General features: G+C 40.1%; 1 protein-coding gene and 1 long non-coding RNA gene across 4 annotated transcripts in view; one reads left to right on the top strand and one right to left on the bottom strand.

Moving 5' to 3' along the window:
* The window catches only part of LOC110357002 (uncharacterized), a 76,650-nt gene that overhangs the window by 1,943 nt on the left and 56,641 nt on the right, over nucleotides 1-18,066 (top strand). The gene's annotated exons all lie outside the window — the stretch shown is intronic.
* SLC38A4 (solute carrier family 38 member 4) overlaps nucleotides 1-18,066 on the bottom strand; it is a 33,255-nt gene that overhangs the window by 3,202 nt on the left and 11,987 nt on the right. For 2 of the 3 annotated variants that reach the window (XM_065048598.1, XM_065048597.1), the window contains exons 2-14: nucleotides 14,294-14,526; nucleotides 13,319-13,409; nucleotides 11,944-12,059; nucleotides 8,804-8,877; nucleotides 8,574-8,666; nucleotides 6,825-6,906; nucleotides 6,650-6,732; nucleotides 6,490-6,548; nucleotides 5,844-6,122; nucleotides 5,646-5,725; nucleotides 4,426-4,526; nucleotides 3,329-3,453; nucleotides 553-697 (exon numbers count right to left, since the gene is read on the bottom strand). In XM_065048598.1, the coding sequence (XP_064904670.1) occupies nucleotides 553-697; nucleotides 3,329-3,453; nucleotides 4,426-4,526; nucleotides 5,646-5,725; nucleotides 5,844-6,122; nucleotides 6,490-6,548; nucleotides 6,650-6,732; nucleotides 6,825-6,906; nucleotides 8,574-8,666; nucleotides 8,804-8,877; nucleotides 11,944-12,059; nucleotides 13,319-13,409; nucleotides 14,294-14,412 (1,447 nt within the window). In that variant the 5' untranslated portion in view covers nucleotides 14,413-14,526. Of the gene's footprint in view, nucleotides 1-552; nucleotides 698-3,328; nucleotides 3,454-4,425; nucleotides 4,527-5,645; nucleotides 5,726-5,843; nucleotides 6,123-6,489; nucleotides 6,549-6,649; nucleotides 6,733-6,824; nucleotides 6,907-8,573; nucleotides 8,667-8,803; nucleotides 8,878-11,943; nucleotides 12,060-13,318; nucleotides 13,410-14,293; nucleotides 14,527-16,021; nucleotides 16,169-18,066 lie in introns of those variants that run through there. The other variant, XM_065048599.1, reaches the window with a different exon arrangement.

Here is an 18,066-nt window from a genome sequence, read left to right as displayed (position 1 = left end):
AAACCAGCTGCCTATGTGGAGTATAAAATATGAAAAAGGCAGAAACTCCATGGAGGCATCTTTCTTAGGGGCATCTGCATCCCCATCCCCAAATCCTTAAGCAGCTTAGAGCACGGAGGCTCTTTGGTGAGAGGCCAAAACTGACTAAAAGAAAGAGGCAGGGAGAGAACCGTGAATGTCAAAAGTGTCACTTTTCTCCTTTTTTCTAACATCACAGTTTGGAAGCCAATACATTTTGTCCAGGCTATAGATGCTTGCAAAGCAAAGGTGACTTCCGTCACTTCCATATGCACCAAGTGCTCATTTTGTCAAAATGGGCATTTCTTAGCAGTTTTTATACTGGGGTTTTTGGATTCCTTGTGCCTCATTCAAGGTAGCAACTAAGTTGTGTAGCATTTAGCTTTGTATGTAACCTCTTTGGGATTTTTTATTTCCCTTTTAACTAAATTGTTCTATTGTAAGACACGAACTGAATCTGTTTTTCAGCCCATAGAAGTAAATATGTTGTGAAGAGGATTAACAGAGTAAACCAAAAGTATTTATGAAACCTACCAATAAATCCAAAGATGTCTTTAATGGTTGGGACAAAAATTACAAGAAGGTTATTAAAAGTAAGAATCACTGCTGCAATCAGGAAATGTCTTATCCAGCTGAATGGCCTTTTGGGAAACAGCAATGCACTGATAGATGAACGGATCTGTAAGATGAAAACCAGCAGGGAAAGTAAAACAGCAATTAATTTATCTTTGCTTTTCACTTTTTAAAATGATCTGTGCTAGTTACTTTTGCTGTGAGAAATTATGACTGAAGAAATGTGTTTTCAGTTTTTGATTCCCTTAATGTAATCTCACTCTGATGTAGGTTTTTGAGAACTGAGTTCACAGTTTAATGCAGAAACTCAAATATTTGCAGTGTAGAAGAAAGTCAAGTAAATAGCATGTAAAATCAGGGACATGAAATCTGTTCAACTGAAAGATGCTAATATCAGCAAAAAAATCCACAAAGAAACCCCTGCTATGAATACTAATCAGCAGGCAAAAAATACACGGATGAAATATGAGTTGCTGTATGCCTGAACCTGATCCCTCTGAAAATCCCACAGGAGTTCTGTCATTTACTTTTGTGAGAGAAAGAGCAAGCTGTTGATTTACTTCCATTAAATACATACATATACATACATATATCTCTCAAAATAAAAGCACATTTTTCAGGACCACTTGGAAATTATAATCCTAAAAGCTGTTGCAGAGTATCCTTTCTGCTCTGCTGACTTTCTCACATGACAGAGTTTTTTTGCTTTTTCATCAGTGAAGATGGTAAGTAGGAGAAAGGTCACAACAAATCCTTTTGGTGGCAGGAGATAGTGTTACTCTGAAGTACTGTGACTAACTTAAAAGATTTGAAATGTAGAAGATGAACAAAAATGGTTTTACACTGAAAAAAAGCTCAAAACCCACTTCTGTTTGGTTGCTTTAAAATACAAACAACTGTTTCTGGATGAGTTTGTCAATTCAATAAATGTATGGGGTTCTGTCAGATTTGGAGCCCATCATTTGAAACCACAGCATGAATTTTGCATTTTGAGTTTTTCAAGTTCATGGAAGCCAATATTATGTAGAAGGAGACAGGTTGCAAAAATTTTGTCCAGTCTCTGAGTTGGTGCAAAGCAGCTTTATTCCACTGAAGAACTGCTGCCTGCCTTCATGTTCACTTATTGTCAGTATCTGGTGCATTATTCCTGCTGTGGCATAGTCCTTAAAATGAAGCTATTGAACTTAAGTTTTACACTGACTAATCATACATAGACCTATATTTAATTATTTTTTTAAGCAATGCATTTGTTTTTTTTATAAGAATAATCTCTGGCTACTCTAAGAAAACACAAATGTTCATGAAAAGTGGTTGAGAGATATATGTATATATATACTGCTTATTTGCAGTAATTAGGTCTGCTGAGCTGTCTGTCCTGATAGGCTATATAAAATTGTTTGATATGCTGGCTTACAAGCAAATGATATTTTCTCTGGAGTTCTTTTAATAGAGCAGTTAGTGCTGTGGTACATAACCGCTAAGCCCTTGCACACTATTCAGATCTAAAAATGACTACACAGAAAGTTAAAAAAGCATAATGCTACATCAGACAGGAAGGGCTTTTGCAGTGATCAGTCAGTTAAGACTAATTTAAGTATTTAGTCACTGGTTTAAAGATGACATTTAAGGCAGAGCTCCAGAGTGCTCTAAGCTAGATGGACTGATCACTCTGGGTGCTTTATATTAGTTTTTGGTTTTTTGTTTATTTTTTTTTTTTTTTAAGTAGACAGCCTGGAGTGGTGATCCCTGCTCTTAGGTATTTGTCAGCAAGCCTGGAAACAGTGCCTATGCAGAGCTCATGTTTGCATCTAGGACAACAGAGCAACAGGACACCAGGATTACTGCTCTAATCAGACAGAAACATTATGGTGTGACGCAGATTGCTGGGAGCCCCCTGACAGCATGATGCTGGGCCTGTACATGCCGTACAAATGGCACACTAACCACTCAAAACTTACTGACAGCGTTTAACTATTTTCTCCCCTGCTGCACAGCAGCTCAGTGAAAGCATGAGGGACAGTACTGTATATTCAGGATCTCAGAGGTCTGCTTTTCAGATGGGGACTGATCCCTGAGGAGGATCAGTCCCTCTGCAGAGCAGTTTGTTTAGCTCTATCCTTCCGTTCCTGCTATTGTAGATAGTGTGCTTTAACTTGTGAACAGCACCTAGAAGCTCCAGACTTTATTCAGACATCTGACTATGTGGCTGGTTTTTGACTGCCTCTGTGTTTCTGGCACTTAGCTTCCTTCTCTGTCCATTAGACCTAAGTACGAAAGATGTGCACAGCACTTCTGCGTCTCTACCTTGACAGCCAGGTCTGGCAGTCATGCACAGCGTGTGGACTGAGTTGCATGGGTCTTTCTTGAGTTTGGATGCTAGGTGCCTATGTCTGTATTAGGAAATCTCATGATTTCAGCACATCCCCAAGTCTTCAGTACTTACACTGCTTCTCTGTTAAATACAATACAGAGAGCAAGAGAGAGGATGGACAGGGCAGTTGTTCCTGATTTATTTGTGATTTATTTATAAAGATGAATTTATTTAAGTCTTTCAAAATTTACAGCCCTAACTACCCAAGGTCCTTGCTCTGTGGAAATTGCATATGAGAAAACAGACCCTCCCAAATAAAAACTCTGTCTGACTTTTCTTCTATGTTTAAGTCTATCTGTGCTAAGTCTATACAATCAGTGTATATGGGCTAGCCCTGATTTCAGCTCCAGCAACTCTGTTACTTACAGGGAAAAGGACAAGAGGCACAGTCAGGGTTACAGCCACCAGCACTGCCAGGCGAACTGATAGCAAGAGGGTGTCGAAGGTGTACACTTTGGTGTACGTATGGAGTAGCTCATCTTCAACTTCTCCTATGAAAAAGAAACAGAAAGGAGTTAAATCTCTCAAGCAATAAATCTCTGTGCAAAAGGATCTTTATATCGCAGCCAGATAAGATTAGCTGTGGCCCAGCTGCTGTCATTAGATACATGCTATGGGCTAGGCATGAAAGAGGAATTTTCCCAGCATGACCAATACAAGTCCATAATTCAGAGACGATGAGGGTAATATAGCTCTGAGGTGATTCTTTGTATTGCAGTATCTCAAACGATTTGCTCAAAGTGGATGTGGAACCTGATGTAAAAATAATTTCTCTGATACAAAAATAAGAAACAACTCACTGAACTGGGAACAGATCGCTCGACCTCCACCCAGGTGTCCCCGCTCTTAGACAGAGCCCTCTTGCCCCAGCGACAGAGCAGATTGTGCTGTCATTTACTTCTCTGCTCTAACGGAGGAGCTAACGTGGTAAAAAGAGGTGGCGTTTGCATGAAACAGTGTGCTATTACAGGGCCTACAATGTTTACCTATCAGTTAGTCTAGCTCATCCATATTTTTTTTACACTAGAATGGTTTGAACTTGTTTTTCAGCATAGGTGAAGCTGAATTAGTGGCGTCAGAGCCAGGGTGGGTAGCACTTAATAGAGTTACATTAAACTGTTGAGCACTAGCATATTTTTAATACAGTCCCTCTTGGCCTTTGCCAAGAGCCAAGTTTACAGTAGCTTGTTGTCTGAGTTCACAAAATTAAGAGATGTACAACTGGTCCCCCTAGCAGGTGCCTCTGAGTATCTCATGGGTGAGGAACCTGTGGCCTGGCAGCTGGATAAGTCCCACCGCTTGTTCAGGAGGTTACACAATTGCGTATTATGTCTGAATAATGATTACACCTGGATTCAGGCCCACTGAAAATACATGAACACTTGAGTCTCAGTGTGATAGAACCATCTCACCTGCTTTAAAATGAGAGGGAAAGTTCTGTGGAGATCACGGCTTTGACCTACCATAGAAGGTAAGGTATCCAAAAAGGGCAGCCAGAAGGTACATGATAAGCATGCCAGTGATGGAGATATTTGAGACATTCTGCATCCGCTTTCGGGAGCGACTGAAGTAGGAGAGAAAGAGAGCAACAACACTATTATAAAGTCTCTATTTGTACAAGAAGTATTCTGAAGAGTCATAGCTCTACTGACATCCCCTCACTGGCTAGTTAGTTCGTAGCAACTATATCGGTTATACAGAGCTCTTTACTTGAAGATTCACAGATTATGCAGAACAGCACAGACTTATAAAGATGTGTTGAAACTCAATTTCTACTGCTTACTTAGTGACAACAAATAAATGTGCCACATTATTTTGTATATCATTATTTATATACTATCAATCTCAAATGTATTTTAAATGAAAAATGGGGTGGCTAAAATTGGGGCAGATAATAGTAACAGACAAGAGCTTTCAATCTGTTCTATATGAACATACCCTTATACCTACACAGGGCTGCTCTGCACGTTCAAGGACGTCCTATAGGTAAAACTGATTCTTTAGAAATCCTTTGGTTAAAGATTTTGTATAAGAAAATCTTCAGCTTATAGGACCTGGTGGCACGTTCCCAAGTCACCTGAGAATTTTTATTTCTTCTGAGGTTAAGTGTGCTGAAATAGGAAGCAATGGGTCTTGGCCTCCTTGAGTTTTGCAGCCCAACCTCCTGTAATGCAATCCTTCCTGTTGAACAAATGCATTTTCTTAGCTCTTCCCAACCATCAACTCTGCTGATTCAAGCAAGTGTATTTGATTTTTGATATTTGATAAGCAAAATTGGCTGGGTAAAGATTATATGTAAGACACTCAAACCAATGGTATCCCAGGAAACCTTAGAAGTAAGCAGCAGCTGATCCAGATACAGCACTCATTAAGATATTATTAGAAACCAAAACTATCTGTTTCAGTGCAACCATATTCTGCAATAGATTTTACATAATTTGAAGGATTGTCCAGATTCCTCCTTTCCTCAGTAAATATTGTTCAATGCTTCTATCTGAACAGTGGTTCTCTGTCACTGATATCGGACTATTAGGTCAAAGCAAAGCCACTATCTCCTCACTATGAAAAGCAATAAATCATCAGCAGGTGGGTGTCTACACATGAGCAATCAAGGTACAACATGTAGAAAGTGATCTCTAGGTATGGTTAACTGGAATTATGGGACAAAATTTAAGAACCTTACTCTTTCAGTTCACTGTATATTGGTAGCACCTCAGGGTGGCATACGAATGCAAATGCCAGGATGGGTATTGCATAGGCAGTCTGTAAAATAAAGCTCCCATTAGTAAGAATGGTCACTGCTGTACCTCTGACTTTTGGCAGGCAGCAGGTTAGCTCTGGTATGAATGGCTAAAGACAAATTCTGCAGAATCTCCCTTACCCGTGAGTTGAACACAAAGTATTTTGGCTGACACATGTCACTACTGTCACTGTGTGCTTCGTATTCTACACCACTTCTGGCAGAGGTATCTTTTGGTTCCTCAAGGCCTGGCAAGTGCCCAGCGGTGTTGTCCATCATGAAATTCACACCAGAACTGAGAGACTCATTCGGTAACATGATCAGGTGCATTGGCACTGTGTTGTTGGTGGCAGTCCAGTTTTCAACCCCGTGGTTCATGATGGGGAGAGGACAAGGTATTTGAGATTTCTTGAGGATTACCTACAAAAGAGTAGACAATGTCATCAGAAGAGTAGCACTGTAGGAGATTACACTTACATCCATGATATGACAACAAATATAAACAGGCACACAGAAGAGAGAGGGGAAAGAGAGGGAGGAAGAAACCAAGTGCTACTACTTCTGCTTCTCCTGCAAGTATTTGTTGTTACTCTGCCTCTCAAAAGTTTTTTAGGCTGATCTTTTTTTTTTTTTTTTTTCTGGGTTCATTCAGCAATAAGCTTGTTGATTAGATTCACTTGTAGGTGCTAGTCTAACATCCACATTAAATTGTCATGGTAAGAAATATAACAGCATTGAACAGTTCACAGGCTCCGTGTTTGCTTAGAGACAATACCCAGTCACCTACCACACTGACAAAGAAAACCATACAGGTCAGCGAAAACCCACTCGTATAACCAAGATAACCTGTGCAGCAATAAAAAAAAAAAAAAATACAGTTCAGCTACATATAAATTCACAGTCCTAATAGAAATAAGAAATTAGGTTATTTGGAGCATTAATCGTACCTAAACTCTTTAGAAGGGAAAGAGGAAGAATAACCCCAACTGTTACGAGTATGACGAGATAGTTCCCATTTAGGTACCATTCTCTAAAGAGGAGGAATAAAAAACAACAAACATTATCGTTGACATGAAAGAGAAAAATTTTCCTCTGAGGTTCAGGTTAGGCAAAAGTACCTACCCAGAACTCTCCTCAAGTTTCATGAATGCTCTGATCACTTCAGGAAGTTCATATTTAATAATAAAGAGGTAGCTTGACATTGCTGAAAAGAAACAAAAAAACCAAAAAACAACAACAAATAAACACTTTCAGAGAAAACAGTGTCCAACAAAAATAATATGTTTTAAAAAACTTTTATGCTGCATGAAAAATATATTGTTTTGGGAAACCAGTTTTTGCTAAAATAAAGAAGTTTTGTTCAAATAACAGTATGACTTAATAGATGGTGTTTCCTTGATATTGTTATAAGACTGTCCTGAAGGACATCTAGCATTCAGTATTAGAATACAATACAGGTATTACCGAATTAACTGCCTGCTCAAATCACTGTTCTGATGAAATTTACACTCTTAACTTTTCCTTTTGCTCTTCTGTTGTAGATGTTGGTTTTGCAATGGACACTGTCCATCCATGTTCTGTTCTTGTAGTTTTGTAATTGTTACTGTCTCTAAATATCTTCATCTACTTTACCCTTTCTGTTTTCAGCTTCTTTCTTCCAATACTCTACTCCTTGTATAAAAATACCCCAAATCCTGGTTGTCAAGATTCCTGATGGAAGGGTGGATTTCTATACATCTCATTTAAATGTACTGCCAGAAGGCATACTTTTTTCAGCTATTTTACTTTGACCACAGAGAGGTCTCTGGAGACTATGGATCAATCTAGATAGGAGGCTGAAAACCACTGGACTAGATGAACAGTTATTCCTCTCCAACAGGGAAGTATACTTCCTTCCTGAATTCAGCCATATTTGATATCCAGGCTTGAGGAAGGAAAGGAAGGCCATGGAATAGGATCCCTCATGAACAAGATCAAAAAGTCTCTTGCAGTAGAGAGATGAACCCCCTCTGTCTGGGTAGCAAAGTTGTCATCGGAGATTTGCAACACATACCAAGTTCCAAGAGAGAAATCACAAAATAATCTACATACATTTAATGGACCCCTGACACATTTAATTTGTATTTCAACTACCTCTCCTTAAGAAATCTGGAAAAAGTAAAAGCTCCCCTGAGTTTTCAGATATGATGTTCTCCAGTTTCCTAAAAGGCTTCTCCCAAGTTATAAAAAGGAAATAGTCTTTGTTGCATGAAGGTGCATTCCTACCCCTACTGTTTATGTTGGGAGCAGTCTCCTATTCTGAGAGGATGGAGATTATTTGATAGATACAGAAAGTGTTTTTTGTGGATTAATACTTTAAACAGTCACTCTTAAACACTTTGCATCTTAGAGAGATCACAACCCAACTGTCGTTTCAAGCAGAAAATGAATTCAAACAAAAAATTGCTGGAATTCTCTAGAATTCAGCTGGAAAATGAGCTCCTTTATTTTATGGAGAAATCAGAATGATGTGCTTTTCCTTTTATGCAGTATTCATCTTTTCTAAGTTAAAGCAGATGATATTTAGTCTGAGTTGTAGTCAATGAAGAGAAATGGCCAACTCCTTGGGCAGAGTCAGCCAAGCCGTTTAAGCCATCACTTCACAGTCATGGGGAGATTCCAGGCAACGAGCTTTCACCAGGCACTGAAATGTCACATAGCTGAATCAAGGCAAGGTGAACTTCTCCTGTCCTTCCTTATTACTATTTAGTGTATACTGTACCTGCCCCATCTCTGATGCCCTTTAGCCCAACAGAGGAGAGAAAGCACTTATATTCCGTAGGAAGCTTCTTAAGCTGGAAAACTTTTTTCTATGAAACTTTTTCCCCTTACCTCCAATGTTTTGCATTGTAACAGAAATGAAAACACCACACTTCCCAGGCCAGCCAAATGCCTTTTCTCCCAGTTTTTCATATATTAGTGATCCTGGTGGAAAAAAAAAAAAAAAGAAGCAACACAAAAAGAAACATGAGCCACTGCATTGGACATACTTGATTAATTGCATTCCAAGGTAAAATACATGCATGCAGTAGAGAACCTTAGTCACAGCCTGATCCTCATACCTCCTTCTTTTGATATCTTCAGTAAGAGGTGGACTGAGTAGAGTGACATTATTGCTACGCTGAGCAGCAGAACTCTGCAAGGCAAAGCAGAAATCAGAATCCCAAGCAGGACATCAGAGACACTCAGTTAGTTTGAATGTACTCATTCTCATGAAGTTCAATGTGTAAATAGTTTTCACCAAGTCTGTACTTTGGAGTCCTAGTGCTGAATGCAGAACTAAGTGTCAACTGTAGCTTAATTTTAAGTGTGGTTGCACCTTATACACTCCACAAGACCCTCAAGGCTTATTTAAGCCCAGGTAGGTGCCAATTTTTGTTATTCCACAAGGATGTCTTAACAAGATGCTACTAAAGCAAATGTATTTCTATGCAAGAGTCAGGTCTTTGGTCTTTTAACTGGTCACTGACCTCTCATTTTAATCTATATCCTTACTCAGAGCTATTAAAAAAAAAAAAAGCAAACCATGACTGTGAAAACTTCACTGCCAGCTCCTGGCTAGTCACTACTTTTGGATACTGCCATGTCACCGTGAAGTTGTGGAGCTTAGCTTGCGATGCCCACTTTGCAAAGTAAATTAGAAATATTGCATAATGTTAAAGCATGATATGACATTGGAAAACCTGCTCTTGGAGCTCTTGCAGGTTACTCTTTTAGTCTAGTCTGCTTGAAGGTACTGGTGCCTGAATTCATTAATTCTGATTACTGCCATATTCCTTCCACACATTTGCATCCTATATGATTTCAGCTGTCTGATCTTGTTAACTGCTGGTGAAAAATGTAGCTTTGTATGACATTTTCAGGGCACAACACCATGGGCAGTTACTACCATAACTGTCTTGTCATCAGCCTGAACAAGTGTTGGTGTGGAAGGGTGCGCAATGATAACATGACAGAGCTAGGAAATACTGATGTGCCCTACTCCATGGCTGAACAGGAGGTTGTGCCCACACCTTCCAGTCCACTGAACACGCAGTTTGGTATAGATATGGGAGACACTGGCAGACAAGTTCATAAATGAGCTACAGCCTAACAGAAGGCATAGGGCCTTGGGCCATATGATGGTCACCAGACCACCATGTCTCTCTCAAATTTATTTCTCCAAGAGATACAGACAACTACACAGGATTTATTTAAGTGGGATTGTCTTTTATGCTGTGGACTCATGCAATATGGCAAGGGAGGATAATTTCTGAGGCTGCAGTGTATCCTGTTAAGATAGCACCTTTCTTGATGAGAGGCACCTGTGTGGCTGCTATTCAGAGACATGGTTTCCATGTCCTGACACACAGGGTGTCGTAAACTGAAGCCATCCTGATTGCACTTGTTAGAACACACCAGGCAGCAGAAAAGATGCTCTAATGTGTTCTAAGTGCCACTGCAAACCTCACCCATGGGAGAAGATGATGTAATGGGAACTTCTGGAGAGCTTCTGAGTTTTAGGACACCTCCTTCCACCTTCACCTTGTAAAAGATCTTTGAGCACGAGAGCAACAGCACTTGGGCAACATGAGAAGAGGAAATTACAAAAATTTAGACAATGCTGCCAGCATCGTCTAAATTAGAATTCATGTCCAGCAGTTTCCATTTAGTAGATGGGATTTTTCTGTCCTGCTAATGCTAACATCATGATCTGTGAAAACAGAGGAACCTTTGGCAAGTGGATGCATGCCATGGAGGTTACAGTATCCCCACACAGTTTTGCACTTTTAAATAAAACTCCTTCCTCTACCAGGAGGGAAAATGTTCTCATGCAGAAAGTATGGAGGCAGGACAGAAAATAAAATGGGCCACGGGGTAGAGACATCCTTTGTTTATCCTGTTTAAGACTCCATAGGGTTGCTTTATCATTACTCCTTGCTTTAGCACTGCCAACAGTGCTAATGTCATTAGGCTTATTTCAGATTTTTTTAGCCACTTGTGTGTATGAACAGACACTTAAATATTTTACGCAGGTATTTTTTTTCCCCTAGTAAGCATTGATGTATTACAATTTTCTTTCCAGTTATTTCTGGCCATACTGATTAGAAAAAATGCTCAGAGAAAGTTGGAGGAAAAAATTCCTACGTTTTTCAGACTCTAATGCAGTCGATTTTAGAATTTTCTTTTGTTTCTGTATCCACAAATACTGTATCTAAACCATTTGAATGCAGGTGCTGGGACACAATTATCCAGAACAGCATTTGCATCTACAATTAATTTTCAGTTAAAATTTCTGGTGGTGAAACATGAGGTGTCTCTTGGTAACTGGAAGCTACAAGTAGCATTTCAAATGCTGTTGCTGTTGTAGTTACATGATCTCCAGAAAAAAGAAGCCACACAAAGATGGCCAGGTAACCTGATTTAAATGTTTGTTAGATTTCAGTAATATGAAACAATGGCCTGTTGTCATACAGTGCTGTCAGGCTTTATTCCAGCCTCATGGGGTATTAAAATTAAGGCTTCAGTTAAAACTGAAACTAATTATTAAAAAAAGATAACCGTCTCTTTTTTTTTTCTTGTATAGTCTCTCTCATTTTTGCAAAGTTATCCATAGATCAAAAAACTTAACATGGCTCTCTGTTGCTGTCAATCAAACCCCATTTTGTATAGATACTGAATGTCAGCCACATACTGCTGCTGTCACGGGTGCATATTGAGTACAAATAGACTTGAGGGAGCAATATGAAATCTGAATAAGTCTGTGAATGTCCTTACATTCAAAGCATGCTGCTATTTCAGACTTATATTAAATATTCTTCTTCCATTTCTACATAGTGATTAGATTGTTGGGATGATGTAATTATATACTTTATGAGTGATTTATTTTCCTTGTTGAATTCCTGTACTGAACCAGGAAGACTGCTTTTCTTATTTTAGGACCAGTATACTGTTCTTCCCCTCTATTCTTTTACTGCACAGTGTCAATTCACAGTTGTGTTCCTGATACAAAATAGGGCTAAAATTAAAAAAAAAAAATAAGAGGTTTGTCAGCAGTGGACATTGGACATTTCCTTGTGGTGCAGCTAAAAAGTTTTTATTGCAGATGATCTTACAAAACTTTTCAGCTAAAAAAACAAGCTTAACATACCTGTATAACCACAAAAACTCTAGCTCCAGCTCACTCCTTATATTATATTTGCTTTTCTTTCTATGTACTTACATGAAAAGGATAATTCCTGTGTTGGCCATGGCATAGGAAAGCCCTAATATGCCGCTGCCCATAATGGCATTGCTGAGATTGAATGAGGACATTCCAAAGGAAGCTCTGCCCAGATGCTGTTGGGATCAAGAACATAAAATGGCAATCAATTTGCATAATTATGATCCTCATTGTTGATTTTCCCCATATTGCTCCCTTGATCCTTAGAGGTGGAGCCTTATCAAGGTTCCTGAGCCCACAGACACTTGCTACCATAGGAGTCTCTTTCACCGCCAAGGCCAGTTGTGCTGGTAGATGTTTCCCTCTTCCCGCTCTCCCCTTGTCTCACCGGGTGGGAGGTTTACATCCCTGACAGGTGACTGATGTGACACAGCTACAACCAGCTGTGTTGGCCAGCCTCTATAGAAATACATGCTCTTATCTAGTGGTTTTCCTAATTATAGATTTAGCAATTCAGATGCTTTTAAAAATGAATCCATCTATTTTTTTAGTTTTTCTCCAAGTAGGATGTGCTTCTTGGGGAGCTAAAAGTGTGTCTGGGCAGGAGAAGAAGTGCTATGTGGCTCAGGATGGAGGCAGAAGAGTGGGAATGGGCAAAAAACTTGGAGGAGAGGGATGGGGTGTGAGGGAGTCACATCTGCCACCAAGTGGAAAGGAAATGGGGACAATATGGCTCTTAATTTTAGCTTCCAATCACAAATAATATAGTTTTTGTTTGTTCAATCCTAATAAAGCCTATAATGTGACCAGTAAAACAATGCTTTTCTTTGCACCCAGTTCATGAAAACTTTGAATAAAGTTAAATCCTGAGCAGAGAAGTACCCACATGCACACTCCAGGAACTGGTGCTGTGTTTCCCTTTGCACATGGAGTTGTTTAAAAAGTTGGAGGCATGCTGAGTGTGTAATGTTCAGCATTATAAAGCCAAACATGAAAGTCTTTTCTTTAAAGAAATGCATCTGGATGTGGATTCATTTGCACAGATGCTGTAAACAAACAATACAAGCACGCACACACTAAGGCCCAGCTCTACCTTGATACAGGAGCAACAAAGTTCCCCTGAACCAAATCTCCTGTCAGAAAAATGGATGCAGACCCACCATGGCTGAGCATCTCTGGTGAGATGATCAGGTGTTACTGAAGTCCAAGTATAATCTGGGGAATTCTTCTGATTACTTGTGAAGTAAAGACCCAGTTTACTTGCTAAACAGCAGAAAGAGTTTGCTGCACTGACTGTTAAAAATGTGTTTACTCTTCCTAAGCCAATATTATGCTGATCAAGCTCCAGAGTAGCTTATTTACTGAAACTTTTGGAAAAAAATTCAGGTCAGTAATATTTATTTTGTTACTACACTTAAAAAAGGATAAAACTTACATATTCTTCATTATATTCTTCCAATTTCTTTTTACCCAGATATCCATTTGTAAGGAACTTCTGACTTTCTGCATCGTCACTGGTAAATGGACTGAACACAAAGAAAAATAAGAAAAAATATATATAGGGTTTATGACACACGTTATCTTCAAACAGTGCCTTGTGTCATTAATGGAAAATTTCATTTGACATTGAAATAAATATTTAATTGTTCTTCATTAAAAAACCCCTCTTTTCTCCTGTAAGAGGCTCATATCCAATGACATGTTTAATAAATCTCTGTTTTGCCTTGGAATTTTGTTCTAAAACCAGTAATCTTCAAATTATATCTGACTGCAGATGTTGGAAAGTAACAATTCCTTATTGCCAGCAATGTGCTAAAGTTGAGCACATACTTCACATCCAAGGAACTTGCAACTGCCCTGTTGGAGATACGTGCTGGGGAGGGTCAGCAAGCTGAGAGCTGGAGGGTGATGGCTGTTTTTGAGATGTTCACTTCAGGCCACCCAAGTGCTGGTTCTATGTCGAGTCCTGCTGGAGATGCCTGAGTGCAGGCTGTCCCCACAGGAGCATGGAGCTCCTGCCCTCCACACCCTTCTTGGAAAACATTCCTCCTCCCCCTCCGGGTGAAGCATAGAGGCAGGGTGCTCAGGTTGCACTGCCCAGAGAGTGTATTAATTTCATGTGTACTATCCGATTAGAGTGGTTGGAAGTTGCCAAGTGGGTGCTCAGCCCTGCAGAGGTCACCTCAGGCAGTGGCCAGCAAGGGGAGCCTGGGCGGCCCAAGCCGTGCTGGGCACACCATCCTCCACAGAACCGAGCAGGGAGGGTCGGTGCTGTGGGAAAACAATAAGTAAACAATCATACTAATTTCAATATATTACCTAGGAAATGTTTTGATGCCAATAGTGAAGCTTGTTTCATGATTACTGCTTTCTAGCCTTAACAGAACAGCCTTCCCACTTAAATGCTTACCTCCTAATTGCAGCCTTTTCCAAATCAACCAGCTCTGTGTAGTTGTCTTCAAGGCTTTCTCCACTGTTGCTCTGATCATCGAGTTCGATGTTGACTTTTTGCAGCTCCATGCGATCCATTAGAGTGGTCAGTGCTTTCCAGCACACACAGACTCACTTCCTCAGGGTAAACAGCACTGTGCTGCCTGCTTGCAGGTCCTTTCTACCATGCAGGGACTGCCAGAACACTCTGTTCTGCAAACGAAAAACAACAGAACTCATTAGAGTTTTCTACAAATTAGATAAACCAGTGTGAATTATTTGGTTTGTGTTTGTTCTTTGTAATAGCATTAAGAAGGGAAACAGTTGCAGACTGGGAAAATTCTGGGTGAGCACAATGTCGCTTTATATGCCAGCACTTGGTCCTTCTGTCTCCCTTCAAATGGTGAAGAATGCGGGGGCCATGGGATGTGCAGTAAGTGTCTAGCATCCAGCAAAACCACAAAGCCAACAGAAAATAATTTCTTGAAGTTTTGTTTTTGAATTTCTAGGGGATGGTGATGCAGAAGTATTTGGTGTTAGAAATGAAGGAAGTATATGGGGGTTTTCTTACCACTGCTTCAAAACATACATACCCTTAAGGGACATGCTCAGGGCTTTGAATCATTTGTTGTAAGATTAATGTTATCACAGATTTACATGTTTTGAAGATTTGTCCCTTTCTTTGGGATCTGACAGAGGTGAGCAACTCTGTGTGGTCACCTCTTTAATAATTAGAAGGTGCAATTCTGGTATAGCAGTCTCTTTTTTTTCAGTATATCTATGTTTAATTCTTAGTTTTCCCGTGACAAGAAGCTCTGTCTCACACAGGATGAGTGCATGGATATGGCTATCTTTACCCTTACTAGTAATATTCCTGCCTTTTGAAAATCATATGAATAAATGCTCAACTCTATATGGACCAAAGGGAACTGTCCAAACTGAAGCTGCAAAGAGGACTTCACCTCCAGGATTTCGGCAGCTTTATGTTACAGTCTTATCTGCAGTTACACATTCACATTCATTTGCTCATTCCCACCTTCAAGAGGAAAACATTGTATAAGGAATGTTACAGTTTTACGAGACCTTTCACTTCCAAAACTATTACTTGATGCATTTTACATCTCCTTTTCGCAGCTGAGGAGACAAAGGGGCACACCGGTGAAGGGAGCGAGCACAGACCATGTGGCACACTGCTGGCACACCTGGGGCTGGGGTTGCAGATTCCTGGCACTTCACCTGCTACCTTGCAATCAGGCACACTGGATGGAACCATTATATTTTTCATAAATATCACATGCTAAATGCAGCCCAGCACTGCATAATAACAGTATCAGAAAACACCACAGCAAAAAATTACTATGCCTGGCTCTTTATAGCACTAAACCTGCAATTATTTAATAGCTTTTTTCTTGATTTTGCATTTATAGATGTATAGGTACTCGCTCGGTGACCAGACCTTCACTGTGCCCTGTTAACTGATCACATGCTGATCTTAAGAATGTCTACAAACATAATTGTAATGGCAAAATGTTAGAATGCAGGTTCTTGAAATGCAAATATAGACTTTAAATACCAATCTGGAGGCTAAAACTGACCCCAGGCCAGACATGAAAGTCAGCTCCCTTGCTTCTTACTAAAAACATTCACCCAGATCAGACAACTGAAAAAGCAAAGCAATAATATCACAGTGCATTAGGAGATTTCCTACCAGAGAGACCGACTGTGTTAACTCCTTTCTGTTGCCACACGGGGAGTGCGCGTGAGGGGACGAGGGATTTGGGCACAGCGGCAGAGCCACCGGCACTCACATTCCAGCGGCTGGAGTTCTGCCCTCTTGGGATATGAATAACTCCAGGAGACAAATAATAATAATAATAAAAAAACCCCAAAACAACAGAGCCCTCCTAACTGTGGTTTCATTCACAGAACTGTCTCCAAACAGAGACGCTGCTCTGTCTGAAGAACAGCGTCCTTCCAATTCCTGATGTTTATTTTTAATCTGTGATGTAAAAGTTAGGCATACAAATCTGACAGCACTTAGCCCTGTTCTAGTAAAGGGTGAAATCTTCACTGTGTGCACTGCCTAACACTTGTCAGAGAAACATCTTTTCCAGAAGTGGTGATCCAAAAATACAGATCTTCAAAGAGTCAGGAAACAGTGGTAAAGTAAGCAAAAAAGTTGCCAGCAGTTAAGTTACATGGAGATTAGACTGGGGAGGAAAGTCTGCGTAATACAGCAAACATGATTTGGAAATAGGAGCAAAAATTGACTGAAAATATGTGTTACAGCATAAGAATAACCTGGACATTGTCCTGTCAAACATTTACACAAGTGATCTGATTTATGGGCATTATCTCAAGAGGCTATGGAATTGCTGCATAAAGCATTGATTTTTTTTTTTTTTCAATTTTTTAATTCCTAAAAGTCTTCTTCTGAAGGTGCAAAGCCTCAGATGGCAAAATTAAGCCTGTTGACAACCTCGTTTCTTACGGTTGTCACTTTTTAGGGTGTGGTTGGTAGACCTCAAGGGGTCTGCAACCATGAGCTGAAAACCAATGGCATAAATGTGCCCAGTATGAGACCTGTGAAACAGTCTTGGTATTAAATTTGAATCCTAGAAACATTAATAACTGTAATTACAACCTTTAAACTTCAGCAGAACTTGGCAGAGCTGGTAGTTAGTTGGAAGAAATCAATATCTGCAGGTTCCTAACACTGCACATACCAAAGGGCTTGAAGGGATGTTGAGGTGGTGTCAACTCCCCATGAATACATACAAGGGGCAGAGCTTTCACCCCTTCTCCTGAGGAGGAAATGAGGTAGCCCAGCAACTTTTGGCTCGCTGCTTGACATGCGAGATATTATTCAGAAAAATGGGAATGCACTGACTGACTGTGTTTAAAATAAAATGCTACAGCTGCCCGCTGTGCCATGTTCAAGCCCACCACCAGGCCTGGCAGACTGGTGCTCAGTTGTACCCTTACAGGGGTTCATGGCAGCCAAACCGCTGCTGCTGGGTGATGGCCAGGGACCAGGGCAGTGATGGTGTGACAGGGCACAGCCACCAAGGTCAGGCAGGCCTGGGCCATGCCAGAAGTTTGCACATGATATCGGAGGAGAAACCCAAAGTTCATCTGCTTTAGCTTCCCTCAGATTTGGCACCTCGTGCTTCAAAGTTCTGAATGTGGTGCCTGAAGTCTGTTTCAGGCATCCAAACCCATTGTGATCTGCCCAGATTCCTTTCCGTAGAGAGGAATTTTGTAAGTTTGGAAGCAACCAAAGAGCTCTCCACTACTTTTCCCTTCATTTTAGTTGAAGTCAGTACATTTCCCCCTTGTGTTTACATACCAGAGAAATCGCTTAGCTCTATAGTTTGCCCTAAACTTGGCTTCAATACAACCCATGGTTTTGCTGCCTCCTGAGGTATTTAGCTAATCAGAAAAGATTTTTCTTAAAGTACAGCATTAAAATGGAAACACTGGTTGCAGAAGAGATTAGCCTATTACTACTAAAGGAAAGTTATTTATCTCTGTAGAACTAGTTTTTAATATAGGGTACTGTTCTGGATCTTCTATTAAATAACTGTTTTCAGAAATGACTCAGGAAATGCCAAAATTTTTGGCACCTGATTTCACAGCGATATTGGCTTCTGTCCAGTCTGCAGTTAGGACATCGGGAGAATGGGGAACCATTAGGCAAATAATGCCAGGTAACAAATATGATTAACATGTCCATAGCTTTTGCAGTATCAA

Source organism: Columba livia, chromosome 1 (genome assembly GCF_036013475.1).
Source record: "Columba livia isolate bColLiv1 breed racing homer chromosome 1, bColLiv1.pat.W.v2, whole genome shotgun sequence".
Taxonomy (NCBI): Eukaryota; Metazoa; Chordata; class Aves; order Columbiformes; family Columbidae; genus Columba; species Columba livia.
The sequence above is the reverse complement of the archived record's forward strand: the minus strand, read 5'-3'. Positions and strand labels throughout refer to the sequence as shown.